This window comes from Larimichthys crocea, chromosome X (genome assembly GCF_000972845.2).
Source record: "Larimichthys crocea isolate SSNF chromosome X, L_crocea_2.0, whole genome shotgun sequence".
Taxonomy (NCBI): domain Eukaryota; kingdom Metazoa; phylum Chordata; class Actinopteri; family Sciaenidae; genus Larimichthys; species Larimichthys crocea.
In genome coordinates, this window is record NC_040020.1 from 24,327,345 (window position 1) to 24,343,460 (window position 16,116).

General features: G+C 40.6%; 1 protein-coding gene across 1 annotated transcript; it reads left to right on the forward strand.

Moving 5' to 3' along the window:
* Nucleotides 1-9,394: 9,394 nt before the first annotated feature.
* Nucleotides 9,395-14,721, forward strand: LOC104926850 (homeobox protein unc-4 homolog). The gene is made up of 3 exons (XM_010740802.3): nt 9,395-10,062; nt 10,705-10,880; nt 13,209-14,721. The coding sequence occupies exons 1-3, from the start codon at nt 9,798-9,800 to the stop codon at nt 14,388-14,390; spliced, it is 1,623 nt and encodes a 540-aa protein (XP_010739104.1). The 5' UTR covers nt 9,395-9,797; the 3' UTR covers nt 14,391-14,721.
* The last annotated feature ends 1,395 nt before the right edge of the window (nt 14,722-16,116 follow it).

Below are 16,116 nucleotides of genomic sequence, written 5' to 3' on the forward strand. Positions count from 1 at the left end.
GGAATTATAAATACCAGCATTTTATGTCAATTATAATGAGACACAACAATTATGTTGTATGTTATGTTATGTTCTGTAAATGAATATTAGTCTATTTCATCATACATCCAGAAATACCTGAGGACATCAGCTCAAAACTGAACATGGTGGTCTTTAGTCGGGATTCCCTGTAACTCCACAGTTCTGAAGGCTGCTTCAGATCTTAGAATGACAGAGGGAGACCAATGTTTTTTGTTTTTTTTTCTTCTCTCCCTTAAGTGTAGGATTGGTTGTGTTGGCCTGCACAGAGAGATGAGAGCGGGGAGGATGGCTAGAGCAAGGCAAGCCAAACCTTGGCCTGTATGTGAGTCGCCCATCTTATTATCAAATTAATTAAAGCTAGCATCTGACATGTCATCGTGCCCAGCCAAAAAAAAAAAAAAAAAAAAAAAGGAGCGGGAAGGGAAGAAAAGCGATTTAAATGCTGCGTCTCTTAGGACCTCATGTCAAGGGCTGCTTTTCATCGAGCACTGCATGTGTTTGGCTTGCACAGCCACTGGGAAATGGAGGGAGGGGGGGGGGGAGGTTTTGAAAACAGAGCTTTTTAAGCAAATGACAAGAAGGCGTTGGGTTTTGATGTTCAAAAATGGCAGCAGAAAAAAAATAAACACATCGAAAGAGCTGCAAAGAATAAAGGGGATAGAGAGAGCAGAGAGGGAGATAAAAGGGTTACATCAAAAGAGCCTCTCAAGCCGTTCAAAGTTGCACTAAGATTGGGGGAAAAGGGGTTTATAACAGTCTGACGACCAGCTAACATTAAAGAGTCCATTTAAAAACTAGACATTGAAATGCAGAAGCCTGCTCGTGTGTGGACTCGGGGTCAAGTAACTGAGGGATTATATGGTTTTTCATAATAATATTAATTAAACAATTTACATGCTAATAAGGTAACAATTATCTGAGCTTCTGGTGAAAGATTCAGGTTATTACAACACGCCAATCCCAGGGCTACGGGTCACAGGCAGAACAGCAGAGAGAAATCTCAACTCAAATAACATTCTGTCAGCTCCAGAAATTGGATAAATAAAGTCGATTAATTCACAGTAATGGAAAGGGAGGGGGAGGCACTTATTCAACCAGCTCTGATTACCATTCATATTCACCAGCCCGCGGGTGGCTTTCTGTCAAGAAATTAACACAAAATGAAGCAGTCACTGCCTCGGGCAGATTTGGCCCCTGCGACACCGTTTACATTTTATGTATAATTTTCTCTCTCTACTCCCTCCATCGCTTCCCCAAAGATGTCCACCTGGACACCCAGTTGCTCCTGGCCTGTGCCATGATTGTAAATTTCAAAACCTTTCATTTTCCAATGCACACTTCAATTCGAGCACCGTTTCCCTGCATTAGACAAGCCCTTAACTCGATAGGATAACTTGAAATTTTTAATTGCAGTCATCTTCTCTCTCTCTCTCTCCTCTCTCTCTCTCTCTCTCTCTCTCTCTCTAATCTCCACCAGACAGACCACCACATTTCTACACAGTGTATTCAGATTTGTGAAAACAGCTTTGTTACTGTTGTGCATTGTTTTAAAGAAAAATCATTTTCGTTTTGTTTTCTGGAAGAGAAAAATTTACTTTCTGCATTATTAATTCTTAATTTTAGTTTTCAGCTGCTCTGTGGTCCACTACTTTGGTCCAGACTGAAATATCTCAACATTAGATGATTGGCACAATACAGTATATCTTCTCTACAGACATTCATGGTCTCCAGAGGATATGTGGTCATCACAGGATGAACTATATAAAAACTTGATTAAACTTTTCATCACATCTACCGGATTTCTATATCACCAAATACTTGAAAAATCAATTGCATTCCTCAGCTTAACTTTGCATTTATGGTAATTAGCAAACACACTAACTAAATAACATACCTGCTGAATCAGCATGTTAGCGACCCCCATGCCCAACTTGTAGACATAGTATTCCAGTTTTAGTCTAGCTAAACTCGTCAGTACCCCTTTAGTTAAAAAATACATGGATACTATGCATGTTTGTTTGCTACTTAAAGGCCCATTGTGTAGATTATGTGTGTCTCTATTTACAGAATATTGTAGAAATTAAATATAATTATATGTTTTCATTAGTGTATACATGTTTTTGTTACCATAGAATGAACCTTTTATGTTTAGAGATGCCATGGGTCCCTTCCACGGACTCCACCATGTTGAATGCCCTCTACAGTAGCCCAGATGGACAAACTATCACTGGCTCAACTGGCCTTTCTATTTTGCCACACATTTTCTGGCCATGGTAGTTGTTTCTCCTTAATCGCTACAAAGGAGAAGGTGAGGCAAGGGATTTGCGATCAGCAACTGTACCCTAGATGACATTAAATCCTGCACTGTTCCTTGTTGTGTTTTTCTATAACTGCATATTCTTACGAGTGAATATTTAGAAATACAGTATATATGTACAGAGTATACACTCTAATTTGAAGAGGGCACTATAGTTACTAATGTTATATGACATGTTGTTACAAGCCCTCTTTAAGGAACCCACACAGTCACTAAATGGACTGTAGTATCTTTTGGTTTTCTCATCCTGTGTTTCGTCTCGGTCTTAAAAATCTCAACAGTCCAAATATTCAACACAATCTTAAAACATTCTTCAAATTGGACCTATCCGAGTCAAGAACACTGAAAAGATGCCCAAATAAACAACTGGTTCTGCTTCTGACTGACCAACGAGCTACACAATGACTGGCTGGTTTCTTAAACTCTACATATAGCAATAATGTGGTTGACGTAATACCACCAGGGTCCCACTCCATTGTCTTTGTGTTTTTTTCTATTTTTTTTTTCAAACTTTGTTGCTTTAAATGCTTTGTGTCCATTGTGTGGGTTGATTTCATTAAAAGAAGATCATCATTCAAAAGAAAGGCACTTAGAGGAACACAAAACCTGCGTTGTTAAGCTGAAGTGCCACTAATAAAAGGTGCAAAGTGAGAAAGGGCTCAGCTGAGCACTTAGCCTCCGAGCTACACCAAATAACAACAGAAAGTGTTTCTAATTCATCCACTCATATGTTTATTGTATGATGTGACATAATATGGAGCATTAGTAAGCCACAGCTCATGACTAAACAATTTGAATTAGAATGTTTGTCCTTGTTTGCAACCCTTTGTGTCATAATTTTAAATTGTTTTAGTCGTTATGCTTTAACTATAACCCAGATATATCTGTGAGCTGCTTCAGGTGGTGTGAAAAACATGTCATGTGAATTTAATTATATTTATATATAGTTATTATCATGGCAGAATTATATCAAATGTTAATTAGTCTCATGGGTTTTGTTTCTTTATGGACACTAGCCACTATCCTGTATACAGGTTTTATTCTTTGGGTTTTTGTATTTCATATTATTACAAAAATACATATAATTAATTTAGTTTTTTCTTTACTTGTTGACCTTTATTTGTTCTTTAATTTCTCAGGAAAGAGTACCAGATTAAAGTTAAACATAATATAAAAACAAGTCTCTGTGGGATTTATTAATCAGCATTAAACATTCATGCATATGCAGATTATTTTACTTAATTTGCACTTCTCTCTCTCTGTTGAAGAATGAATTTTACTGATATTGGGTGGATTCTTGTAACTGCTTTAAAATTCAGTCTGGACGCTTACAGTATAAAACAATCCCACCTCATGATCCATATTGTGGAGCTTTCAATCACATCACATGATCATCCTCAGCAGGTGGAGCTCACCAGTTGTCATGTGATATGAAGTGGACCTCGAGGTGAGGTTCTCATAATTGATATCGAGTTTAATAGCTTAGAAATGTTAATTATACACAATTAAGAATTAATTGAAGCTAATTAAAACTTGACAAGCATTACATCTTATTTATATTTTATGTTTGATGAGTAAGGATCCCTGCACAATAAAGTCAGGGGTAAAAAAAAAAAAATCGCATAACATTATCCTTTACAAAAAACATGCACATTTTAAGCTGAATGGCGGCTGCATGTGTGACTATTGATTCATGGTAACGTCACATCATGTAGGCTACAACCCACTCCGGTCGTCATTTACAACTAAACATCGGTGTAAGCTTTCAGGTGAAAAATCGAGATAATGATGCGGAGTTTTGGCTTTGTAGACGGCTCACTCATTGGATACGTGGAGTGGAGTGGAGGTGGGAGGGTGCCCGGGAGATGGAGAGAGGCTTGTAGTTTAAATGCGATGTGACAGCTCAGGAAAAGGGGGGGTTTGGGGGGGGATGATAAAGGCGCTGTTTTGGATCAATCTGGCCCTGAATGCCCCTGTAAAACACTTACACACGCATGATGCGGGAGCGCGCACGCATTGATAAGAGAGGAGGCACTAGACGATCTAGCTTATACAACAGCCTATACTGTTTGCTGATACAGTAGTAGTTTGTTAATAATCATCACTCCTTAACCTAAACCCAGATTACTATAGACTAGAATTTACCATCAAATGCAATTCTTCACTGTTGCGCCCCCTTCAGGTTATTTTAATCATCGCGTAGGATTTCTGTCTGAATTTATAACCTACAGGTCTCTGCTGAAGGCTTAAGAGAATTATAACCGTACCAGCATTTTATGTCAATTATAATGAGATACAAACAAATATATGTTGTATGTTATGTTATGTTCTGTAAATGAATATTAGTCTATTTCATTCATACATCCAGAAAATACCTGAGAGACATCAGCTCAAAACTGAACATGGACTGGTCTTTAGTCGGGGATTCCCTGTAACTCCACAGTTCTGAAGGCTGCTTCAGATCTTAGAATGACAGAGGGAGACCAATGTTTTTGTTTTTTTTCTTCTTTTCTCCCTTAAGTGTAGGATTGGTTGTGTTGCCTGCACAGAGAGATGAGAGCGGGGAGGATGGCTAGAGGCAAGGCAAGCCAAACCTTGGCCTGTATGTGAGTCGCCCATCTTATTATCAAATTAATTAAAGCTAGCATCTGACAATGTCACTCGTGCCCAGCCAAAAAAAAAAAAGAAAAAAAAAGGAGGCGGAAGGAAGAAAAGCGAATTTAAATGCTGCAGTCTCTTAGGACCTCATGTCAAGGGCTGCTTTTCATCGAGCACTGCATGTGTTTGGCTTGCACAGCCACTGGGAAAGTGGAAGGAGGGGGGGGGAGGAGGTTTTGAAAACAGAGCTTTTATAAGCAAATGACAAGAAGGCGTTGGGTTTTGATGTTCAAAAATGGCAGCAGAAAAATAAATACACATCAGAAAGAGCTGCAAAGAAATAAAAAGGGGATAGAGAGAGCAGAAGAGGGAGATAAAGAAAGGGTTACATCAAAAAGAGCCTCTCAAGCCGTTCAAAGTTGCACTAAGATTGGGGGGAAAAGGGGGTTTATAACAGTCTGACGACCAGCTAACATTAAAGAGTCCATTTAAAAACTAGACATTGAAATGCAGAAAGCCTGCTCGTGTGTGGACTCGGGGTCAAGTAACTGAGGGATTATATGGTTCTTCATAATAATATTAATTAAACAATTTACATGCTAATAAGGTAACAATTATCTGAGCTTCTGGTGAAAGATTCAGGTTATTACAACACGCCAATCCCAGGGCTACGGGTCACAGGCAGAACAGCAGAGAGAAATCTCAACTCAAATTAACATTCTGTCAGCTCCAGAAATTGGATAAATAAAGTCGAATTAATTCACAGTAATGGAAGAGGGAGGGGGAGGCACTTATTCAACCAGCTCTGATTACCATTCAGTATTCACCAGCACGCGGGTGGCTTTCTGTCAAGAAATTTAACACAAAATGAAGCAGTCACTGCCTCGGGCAAGATTTGGCCCCTGCGACACCGTTTACAATTTATATGTATAATCTTTCTCTCTCTACTCCCTCCATCGCTTCCCCAAAGATGTCCACCTGGACACCCAGTTGCTCCTGGCCTGTGCCATGATTGTAAATTTCAAAACCTTTCATTTTCCAATGCACACTTCAATTCGAGCACCGTTTCCCCTGCATTAGACAAGACCCTTAACTCGATAGGATAACTTGAAATTTTAATTGCAGTCATCTTCTCTCTCTCTCTCTCTCTCTCTCTCTAATCTCCACCAGACAGACACCACATTTCTACACAGTGTATTCAGATTTGTGAAAACAGCTTTGTTAGTGTTGTGCATTGTTTTAAAGAAAAATCATTTTCAGTTTTGTTTTCTGGGAGAGAAAAATTTACTTTCTCGCATTATTAATTCTTAATTTTAGTTTTCAGCTGCTCTGTGGATCAACTACTTTGGTCCAGACTGAAATATCTCAACATTAGATAGATTGGCACAAATACAGTATATCTTTCTCTACAGACATTCATGGTCTCCAGAGGATATGTGGTCATCCGCTGCTTATCCTTTAGCTCCACCATGAAGTTGACATTTAAGGTAATGTCTTGACAACTATTAGATGGATTGCTATAAAATTAATTCCCCTCACAGGATGAACTATATAAAACTTGATGACCCCCCAACTTTTCATCACAGATTATCAAAATCTACCAGATTCCTATATCACCAAATACTTGAAAAATCAATTGCATTCCTCAGCTTAACTTTGCATTTAGTGGTAATTAGCAAACACACTAACTAACTAGATAAACATACCTGCTGAAAATCAGCATGTTAGCGACCCCCATGCCCAACTTGTAGACATAGTATTCCAGTTTTAGTCTAGCTAAACTCAGTACCTCTTTAGTTAAAAAAATACATGGATACTAATGCATGTTTGTTTGCTACTTAAAGGCCCATTGTGTCAGATTTAGGTGTCTCTATTTACAGAATATTGTAGAAATTAAATATAATATATATATTTTCATTAGTGTATACATGTTTTTGTTACCATAGAATGAGCCTTTTATGTTTAGAGATGCCATGGGTCCTCTTCCACGGTCTCCACCATGTTGAAATGTCCTCTACAGTAGCCCAGAATGGACAAACTAACACTGGCTCAACTGGCCTTTCGTATTTTGCCACACATTTTCTGGCCATGGTAGTTTCTCCTTAATGCTACAAAGGAGAAGGTGAGGCAAGGGATTTGCAATCAGCAACTGTACCGCTAGATGACATTAAATCCTGCACTGTTCCTTGTTGTGTTTTTCTATAACTGCATATTCTATAGAGTGAATATTTAGAAATACAGTATATATGTACGGAGTATACACTCTAATTTGAAGAGGAGCACTAATTAGTTTCTAATAGTTACTATGGACATCGTTGTTACAAGCCCTCTTTAAGGAACCCACACAGTCACTAAATGGACTGTAGTATCTTTTGGTTTTCTCATCCTGTGTTTCGTCTCGGTCTTTAAAAATCTCAACAGTCCAAATTATTCAACACAATCTATAAACATTCTTCAAATTGGACCTATCCGAGTCAGAACACATGACAAGATGCCCAAATAAACAAGCTGGTTCTGCTTCTGACTGACCAACGAGCTACACAATGACTGGCTGGTTTCTTAAACTCTACATAGTGGAGCAATAATAGTGGTCGACGTAATACCACCAGGGTCCCACTCCATTGTGTTCACAACTTTGTTGCTTTAAATGCTTTGTGTCCATTGTGTGGTTGATTTCATTAAAAGAAGATCATCATTCAAAGAAGAGGCACTTAGAGGAACACAAACCTGTGTTGTTAAGCTGAAGTGCCACTAATAAAAGGTGCAAAGTGAGAAAGGGCTCAGCTGAGCACTTAGCCTGCAGAAGCTACACCAAATAAACAACAGAAAAGTGTTTCTAATTCATCCACTCATATGTTTATTGTATGAATGTGACATAATATGGAGCATTAGTAAGGCCACAGCTCATGACTAAAACAATTTGAATTAGAAATGTTTGTCCTTGTTTGCAAACCCTTTGTGTCATAATTGTAAATTGTTTTAGTCGTTATGCTTTAACTATAACCCAAGATATATCTGTAGAGCTGCTTCAGGTAGTGTGTGAGTAAACATGTCATGTGAATTTATTATAGTTATTAATCATGGCAGAATTATATCAAATGTTAATTAGTCATTGTGCGGTTTTGTTGCTTTATGGACACTATGGACACTATCATGTATACAGGTTTTATTCTTTGGGTTTTGTATTTCATATTATTACAAAAATTACATATTAATTAATTTAGTTTTTCTTTTACTTGTTGACCTTTATTTGTTCTTTAATTTCTCAGGAAAGAGTACCAGATTAAATGTAAACATAATATAAAAACACAGTCTATGTGGGATTTATTAATCAGCATTAAACATTCATGCATATGCAGATTATTTTACATGAATTTGCACTTCTCTCTCTCTGTTGAAGAATGAATTTTACTGATATTGGGTGGATTCTTGTAACTGGCTTTTAAAATTCAGTCTGGACGCTTACAGTATAAAACAATCCCACCTCATGATCCATATTGTGGAGCTTTCAATCACATCACATGATCATCCTCAGCAGGTGGAGCTCACCAGTTGTCATGTGATATGAAGTGGACCTCGAGGTGAGGTTCTCATAATTGATATCGAGTTTAATAGCTTAGAAATGTTAATTATACACAATTAAGAATTAATTGAAGCTAATTAAAACTTGACAAGCATTACATCTTATTTATATTTTATGTTTGATGAGTAAGGATCCCTGCACAATAAAGTCAGGGGTAAAAAAAAAAAAAATCGCATAACATTATCCTTTAACAAAAACATGCACATTTTCAAGCTGAATGGCGGCTGCATGTGTGACTATTGAATTCATGGTAACGTCACATCATGTAGGCTACAACCCACTCCGGTCGTCATTTACAACTAAACATCGGTGTAAGCTGTTCAGGTGAAAAATCGAGATAATGATGCGGAGTTTTGGCTTTGGTAGGACGGCTCACTCATTGGATACGTGGAGGTGGAGGTGGTGGAGGGTGCCCGGGAGATGGAGAGAGGCTTGTAGTTTAAAATGCGATGTGACAGCTCAGGAAAAGGGGGGGTTTGGGGGGGATGATAAAGGCGCTGTTATTGGATCAATCTGGCCCTGAATGCCCCTGTAAAACACTTACACACGCATGATGCGGGAGCGCGCACGCATTGAGTAAGAGAGGAGGCACGGGGGAAGAGAAGGAGTGAGTAAGTTAGAAGAAAACGCGTTTTCTCAAATATTTATAAATATAAATATATGCAGGTTATATTCTTGAGAATTTAATGGAGTCGGCATATCAATCACTTGGCTTGGTTTGCACGCGCCGCCTTAGCCTCATTGTTTTGACAGGGTTGAATTAAAGGACCGCGTGCGCAGGTGTAATTAGCGATCGATCTGTTAAAGAAAAAAAAAAAAAAAAAACGCCTGCGTCTATTTTTTTTTTTTTTTTCTCCTCGCGCTCTGCCTTCCGTTACTCCATTAACCGCGTCTCTGACGTCACAGAGCGATTAACGTTTCTTATTGGTCCCGCGAGCAGATGGAGGAGTCCTAATGAGCTGGCTCGCGGAGAGAAAGAGCAAGGTTGACATCTCGGTTGGACCGTAAACGTGAAATACCTCGTATAGCCCGAGCTCCTCCACCACCGCCGTGTTTCCACTTTCCAGACCGTACCGTGGCCGCGGTAGACGGCAGTCTGCCTGGGTTCTCCTTCTCTCCCCCTCCGCCTTCACCTCCTCCTCTTCCTCGCAGCTTCTTCCTCCTCTCCTTGACTTTTTTTTGTTTTTGTTTTTTTTTTGTTTTTTTCCCTGACTGCATGTTCAGCCACACTGCCTCCCTCTGCATCTTCACTTCGGCCCCGCCGCAGCTCGGGCGAGCATGGACAGTCGGGTACTCGAGCATCCTCACGCCCAGTTCGGAGGCTCCTTGGGCGGGTTGGTGGGGTTCCCGTACCCGCTCGGTCCACATCACCACCACCACCATCATCACCAGCACGTCTACGAGCTCACCAGCGGGCACCAGCTACAGTCCGCGGCCGCCGTCCCCTTCTCTATAGACGGATTACTTAACGGCTCCTGCTCGGCCTCGGTGGTCGGCTCCAACCCGCTGCTCTCGTCCGACAGCCAGCAGTTCAAACTCTCAGGTAGGCCTGGCTCCTTTTTGTCTCATTAATGTGGAAACAGTGCATTAGAAGAGGAAGAGTATTCAACAGAAGTGGCTTGTTTTGTGGCCACTTTGTGGTGGAGTTAAACACTTTGCCTTTGAGGACAGATTTTCAACTAGAAAGTCAGCCTACAGAAAGAAGCATGTTTGTTGAAAAGTTTTGGAGCTTGGTGAATTTAAAAATAGATGGAAAAAAAGTTCCGTATTTTAGTTTTTAAATATCTATCAAAGATCTATCTATCTCTATCTTTGCTGCAAAAAAACTGCACTGTGTTAAAATGGTAAAATCTTTCCATTAATCTGGATGATTATTGACATTAGCTGCTGATTCTTGAGTCCAAACTGGATTAAGCAGTTATCGGGGAGGTTTTTAAAAATATCAATTATCATTAAAGTTTGTTGTAGGTCTAAATGTTGTGATATTATTTGTTATTAGAGTTCAGGGTCTGCAGAATATTTCAAACATGTGACAGCAGTCAGTTCAACACTAAACTGATGCTTTACAAGCAAATTCTGCCATGACAGTCTCTCCTCTCTCTCACTCACTCACACACACACACGCACACACACACACATCTAAACACACTCTTGTACAAACACACACGCACGTCGACTAATGCAGATTCTGGGGACCCGGATAAGGACAGTCCCGGTTGTAAACGGAGACGCACGAGGACCAATTTCACCGGGTGGCAGCTGGAGGAGCTCGAGAAGGCTTTCAACGAGAGTCACTATCCGGATGTGTTCATGCGGGAGGCGCTCGCGCTCAGGCTTGACCTCGTGGAGTCCAGGGTTCAGGTAAAGACCAGAAGACACGAGTCAAATGATCTGAGAAGCATTTATGCATTTATGTATTAAATCAGCTGGTGGAGGAGAAACATTGTTTAGATTTTCTTTTTAATACAATCTTACCTCCATGTCAAAAACATACAGTTATAAAGAAAAACGTGAGAGGGGCAGTGATGCCCATGAAGGCCTACCACCCCACACTGAGACAGCTATTTGTCAGTTATCAAAGCATCAATAAAGGGTCTCTTTTGAATAATGCATGGAGGCAACCTATTGATTCATGGGTTAATAAAAAACGAGGCTATTTACTGAGCAAACCAAGAGTTGAAAATGATAACTAGTATTCTTCCATTACCATTTGTAATATATCTAATTATTCAACAATTTATAACAATGTTGCCCTATAACTATAATTTGAGGTGGTTCAATTTGAGGTTAAAATTAATTTAAGCTAAATTTATTATTATTATCATCATTATTATTATTATATTGTTATAATTTATCCTAGCTCTGATTATTATACTGATGAAGACAAAATACATACAATAGCAAAAGTATGATATTTTTTGTATGATATATATTTGAAGATTATGGTATTTTTATATGTGTGAAAACTGTTTACATAATGTAATGGATACTACTATTTAAGTAATAAATAATTCTAATAATAATAATCTATATTAGAATAACTATTTAGCAATATCCAAGAGCTTAAGAGGTTTTTTTGAGCAAATAATATATATTAAAATAAAAATTAAATAATTGTTTATAAAAGGATTTTCACGATTAGAGGTTTATTTAATTTGATAATAATAATAATAATAATAATAATATAATAATAATAATAATAATAATAAAGACAGAGGATTAGTAGGTATTATTTGCTCAGTATGTAATCACTGTATCGATTTATGATAATTTATCGTATATTCATGCATTTTCTAAATGAGCCTCACAGAGTTGTAACGCACGGTTGGATCGGGTAAAAGCGGGACAGGAGCAGAGCTCGTCGTTGCTGGATGTTGTTTGGGGATTTCGCTCCTTAAACCTCAGATTATTGTTCCCTCAAGCTGCTTAGCGCTCCTTTATCACCAGGTTTGCGGAGGAAAGATAGAACCAACATTAACAATTCATAAGAAGCGCCATTGTCGCACATGATGTTGGTGTCCCGTCCTTATTATGCAATGTTAGCGGATCCTACTTCTGCATGCTAAACTCCTGGCGTTATCAGCGCCGAACACACGGCCCTGAGCGCGCCCAGAGGCCGGGCAGTGAGAGCTCTCAGGCGGGGGCAGTGTCCTCTCTTGGCTCGGTACGGACGGAGGAGAGCTGGGTGTTGCCGTGGAAATGTTAAGCCCCATATGAGCGGAGCGCTGGGTGTGAAAGAATATATAGAGACGGGATATGGCTGATTTAGCTACGGTACAATTAAATGTAATTGGTGGAGTTACCCATTACGCAGACTCATTGGTAATTAACACCGGCACATGTGTGCATCTGCTGGTCCACCTCTGTGACCAATTAACCTAATGTAGTCTTTAGATGTTTAAAGCTGCAGTAAACAAAGACACAGACACAGGCTGGCTGAGGACAGAGCGTTCACTTTGTTTCAGGGCTTTGTGGAATTTGTTTGGATTTGTAGGCAATATGGTTTTGTCCTTTACCATCTGATAACCACTCTGACACTGATTTATTGTCAAGGCAGGTGTGAGGTCAGTTGTCTGAGGTTGTCTAAACACACACCATCAGTGACATTTTGTCCCATGGAGACAACTTCACTGTATTAATTTCTCTTAGGGGGTTCAATCCAAGAAAACTAGCTAAAATACACAAACTAATCCTCAAAAAATGACCACAGATTTTTAATCAAATCAACTCTAAACATGGAGGTGTTCATGTTAATGTGAAGTACAGCCTAAAATAAACAGAAAACAACTTAAAACTAACATTTGTGTTCATTGCAGATTAATTGATCCTTTATGATTAATCTGGAAAAAGTCAGAAAATAGTAAAACATGCTCCCCAGAGCATTGATTTTCTTTTGTTTTTATTTTGACCAGCAGTGTGAGACAACGATATTTGAATTACAGTGATACAAATGCAAATAATATCATATTAGAGAATCTAAAACAAGTTCACCTCTGCAATTTTTCCATGACAAAATTATTTAAATGATTAACTGATGATCAAAATTGTTGACGATTAATTATCTGCTATACCAGAATAATCACCACTCATATTCTGAATGAACTTATAGATGGTGTTTGACAGGTGTTGACAAACTATTTCCAAACATAAATCATCTCACATGTTGATTTTCCACCTGTGTGTTTGTAGGTTTGGTTCCAAAACCGGCGTGCAAAATGGAGAAAGAAGGAGAACACAAAGAAAGGGCCGGGTCGGCCCGCTCACAACTCCCACCCGACCACGTGCAGTGGCGAGCCCATGGACCCTGAGGAGATCGCACGCAGGGAGCAGGAGCGGGCCGAGAAGAAGAAACGGAAACAGGAGAGGAAGCTGCTGAAATCTCAGAACAAACTTCTCGCAGGTGACAACTTCCACACACCTGGAGGTTCAGAGAGCGACAGCGGGGTCTCCCAGTTCACCGACAGCGAGCAGCAGTCTTCAAGCTGTAATGGGACTATTCACATCGAACTGCCAGCAACAAAGGTTGCAGGAGGACACCAAACTGAATCCAGCTGTGACCAAACACGACACGAATTCAGCCAACTACAAAACCACCAAAACCAAAGAACCACAGGAGAACCGGAGCAGGTTTCTCCGAGCAGCACGCACAGCTCCAGCCCTGGAGGCCCTAGATCCTCTGCCCTGCAGAAACGCAACCCTTTCAGCGTGGAGAGCCTCCTCTCTGACGCCACGCCTCGACGGAAATCTCAGCTGGACTTCCCCTCATTGCCCAGTCAGAGGACACTGGTGGGTAAAGGTCACTTCTTGCTTTACCCCATTACCCATCAGCCCTTGGGTTTTCTAGTGCCCCAAACAGCCCTGAAGGCCTCACCGTGTCAGGACAATGGCATTAACAGGCTCAGCCTGGGACAGAGGTGTCTGCCAAGTGAAGGGAGCCCTGCTCCCTCTGACCTCTCCAGCTTTGTCACTAAGCCTCTAAACTCGGATCATACGGAGCCTAGCACGCAGCATCACCACAATCACATTAGCAATAGAGTGGATGGAACAGACGTGGAGGAGTGTGGTGGTGGTGGTGGTGGTGGTGACTGCAGTAATGGAAGATTTCCTGGTTCTCCTCCGCCGCCAAACAGTGTGGCTCAGACGGCTCTGGCCAGGCTGAGCTCCACACAGCCCAGTGACAGTAGCGAGGAGAGGAGTTTGAAAGTCCGAACGGAGGCAGCGACCAACGGCTGCCAAGTCGCCGAGCTGTGTGTAAAAGACAAGGGTGCAAGAGAGGAGCGAGCGTCTCCAGACCTCTCAGAGCGTCTCAAGGCAAACACAGACTGTCAAGAAACACCCGGAACAGATGGAGAGGATGTCGATATGGACTAACACTTGCAAGGAGCAAACATAAACAAAGGACCAGGAACAACGCTCAGACTATTCAAACATTCCCAAAGCTCTGCTGAGACACTCTAAAACATATCAGGAATCAGGAGACTTAATTCTCATCTATTTTTTAATCATAATGTGTGATCAATCCAGATGGTCCCCCTTAAAAGAAAGGCTGTGGCTATCCTCATATTCAGGCTTTAGGCCTTAAAACACCTTTTAGAAGCAGGTTCCTTCTCTATTTTTTTTCTTTTTTGGTGACCGACTTGTAACAGAAAATAAAACTAGGCTACAATAAAACATCTTACACACAACAAAAATCCTCATATTGTAAAAAAAAAAAAAAAATATTGTAAAAAAAACAACAACAAAAAAACAACAACATCAAACGAGAAAATGATATTTATATGTAAACATTTTGATAAATAAAGTTATTGTTTAAATTGAATCACTGTCTTTCGAGGGCCATGTTAGAGGGTGGAGGGAAAAAAAGGGGGAGGTTGCTGTGTGGCAGAACCTTGGATCATGGCAGCTGGAGTTTTTGTCGTGTTACAGCAGATAAATCCTCCTTTTTCTCTGTGTAGTGAGCCGGAGCTTGGGCTCAAGTCCGTCTGGCTGTTTGTATTTATTGCTTTAACAAATTTATTCATTTGAAAGGCCGAGCTGGAATGAGGTTAGTGGCCGCGGGCTATAGGACCCTGCGCCTCCTGCTGAGTTTTGATATGAAAGTAATTATTTTCCCACTGGCTGCCGCGGGTCTGGAGGCAGTTTTTTCTTCTTCCAACCCCTCCTTTTCAGCCCATAGGGTTATTAGACATTACCGATTTCTAGTGATATGGAATCACATAAACTTCCTACAATAATAGAATTAGCATGAAAGGCAGGGGTGTCAAATTGAAATGGGAAAATAATAGCCGCGCCAGCTGCAAGCGGGTAGTGTGTGTATGTGTGCGTGTTTGCCACCGTGCGTGAGTGCGCATAGTCTATTGAGCGCATGGAGGAGGAGGAGGAGGAGGATGAGATGGTGGTAGATTCGTGGGGCGGAATTTTCATGAGCTGCCGCGGTTGTCAGACGGCCCTTGTAGTCGGCTATATTAAGATAGATGTTCGATGATATCCCTCATTGTTCTGTCGCTTATATTGATGTTGCTGCGTTATCGCCCTATTGATCATGTGTCGCACATAATAGGACAGGCGCGCGCCCGCCTGCCTGCGTCTTTTTACAAAAGCGCCTGGGCCCCTCGTCATTTGTTCTAATAGGACTGTGAGTCCCTCGGGGTGGAGGAGGAGGAGGAGGAGGAGGAGGTGGGAGACAGATAAAGATATAGGAGAGGAAAAAAGGGAGGCGAGTGATGTGCCGAGCTTGCATTAATAATTTTGTGACCAAGCTAAAAAAAAAAAAAAAAAAAAAGTGGAAAGAAAGAAGAATGGTTGAATTAAAGATGTTTAGGGACACATTGTGGTGGGGTGGACGTGCGCACACACACGCGCTTAGGAAAGAGTGTGTTTTAGCTTATGAAGTGTAAACGCCACCAATTCCCTGGAAACTGAATTCCCAATTATTAAAACCATTAATTCTGGCGAGCCAGTGCACGGAGGAGCTGCGTGTTGACAGCCCGGCTAAATATCCCTGATCCCTCCCGGTCAACCTCGCCTTTATTTGCAAATAAATTGAGGGGGATCCGAGGGACAGAGCTTTAGTTTGCTGCGCCGACCTAAAATGAAT

Bases quoted from the DNA above. Each gene is read 5' to 3' on its own strand.
- LOC104926850 (XM_010740802.3), top strand. From the start codon at position 9,798: ATGGACAGTCGGGTACTCGAGCATCCTCACGCCCAGTTCGGAGGCTCC. The intron at 10,063-10,704 runs GTAGGCCTGGCT...CGACTAATGCAG, and splicing joins CCAGCAGTTCAAACTCTCAG to ATTCTGGGGACCCGGATAAG. The intron at 10,881-13,208 runs GTAAAGACCAGA...GTGTGTTTGTAG, and splicing joins TCGTGGAGTCCAGGGTTCAG to GTTTGGTTCCAAAACCGGCG.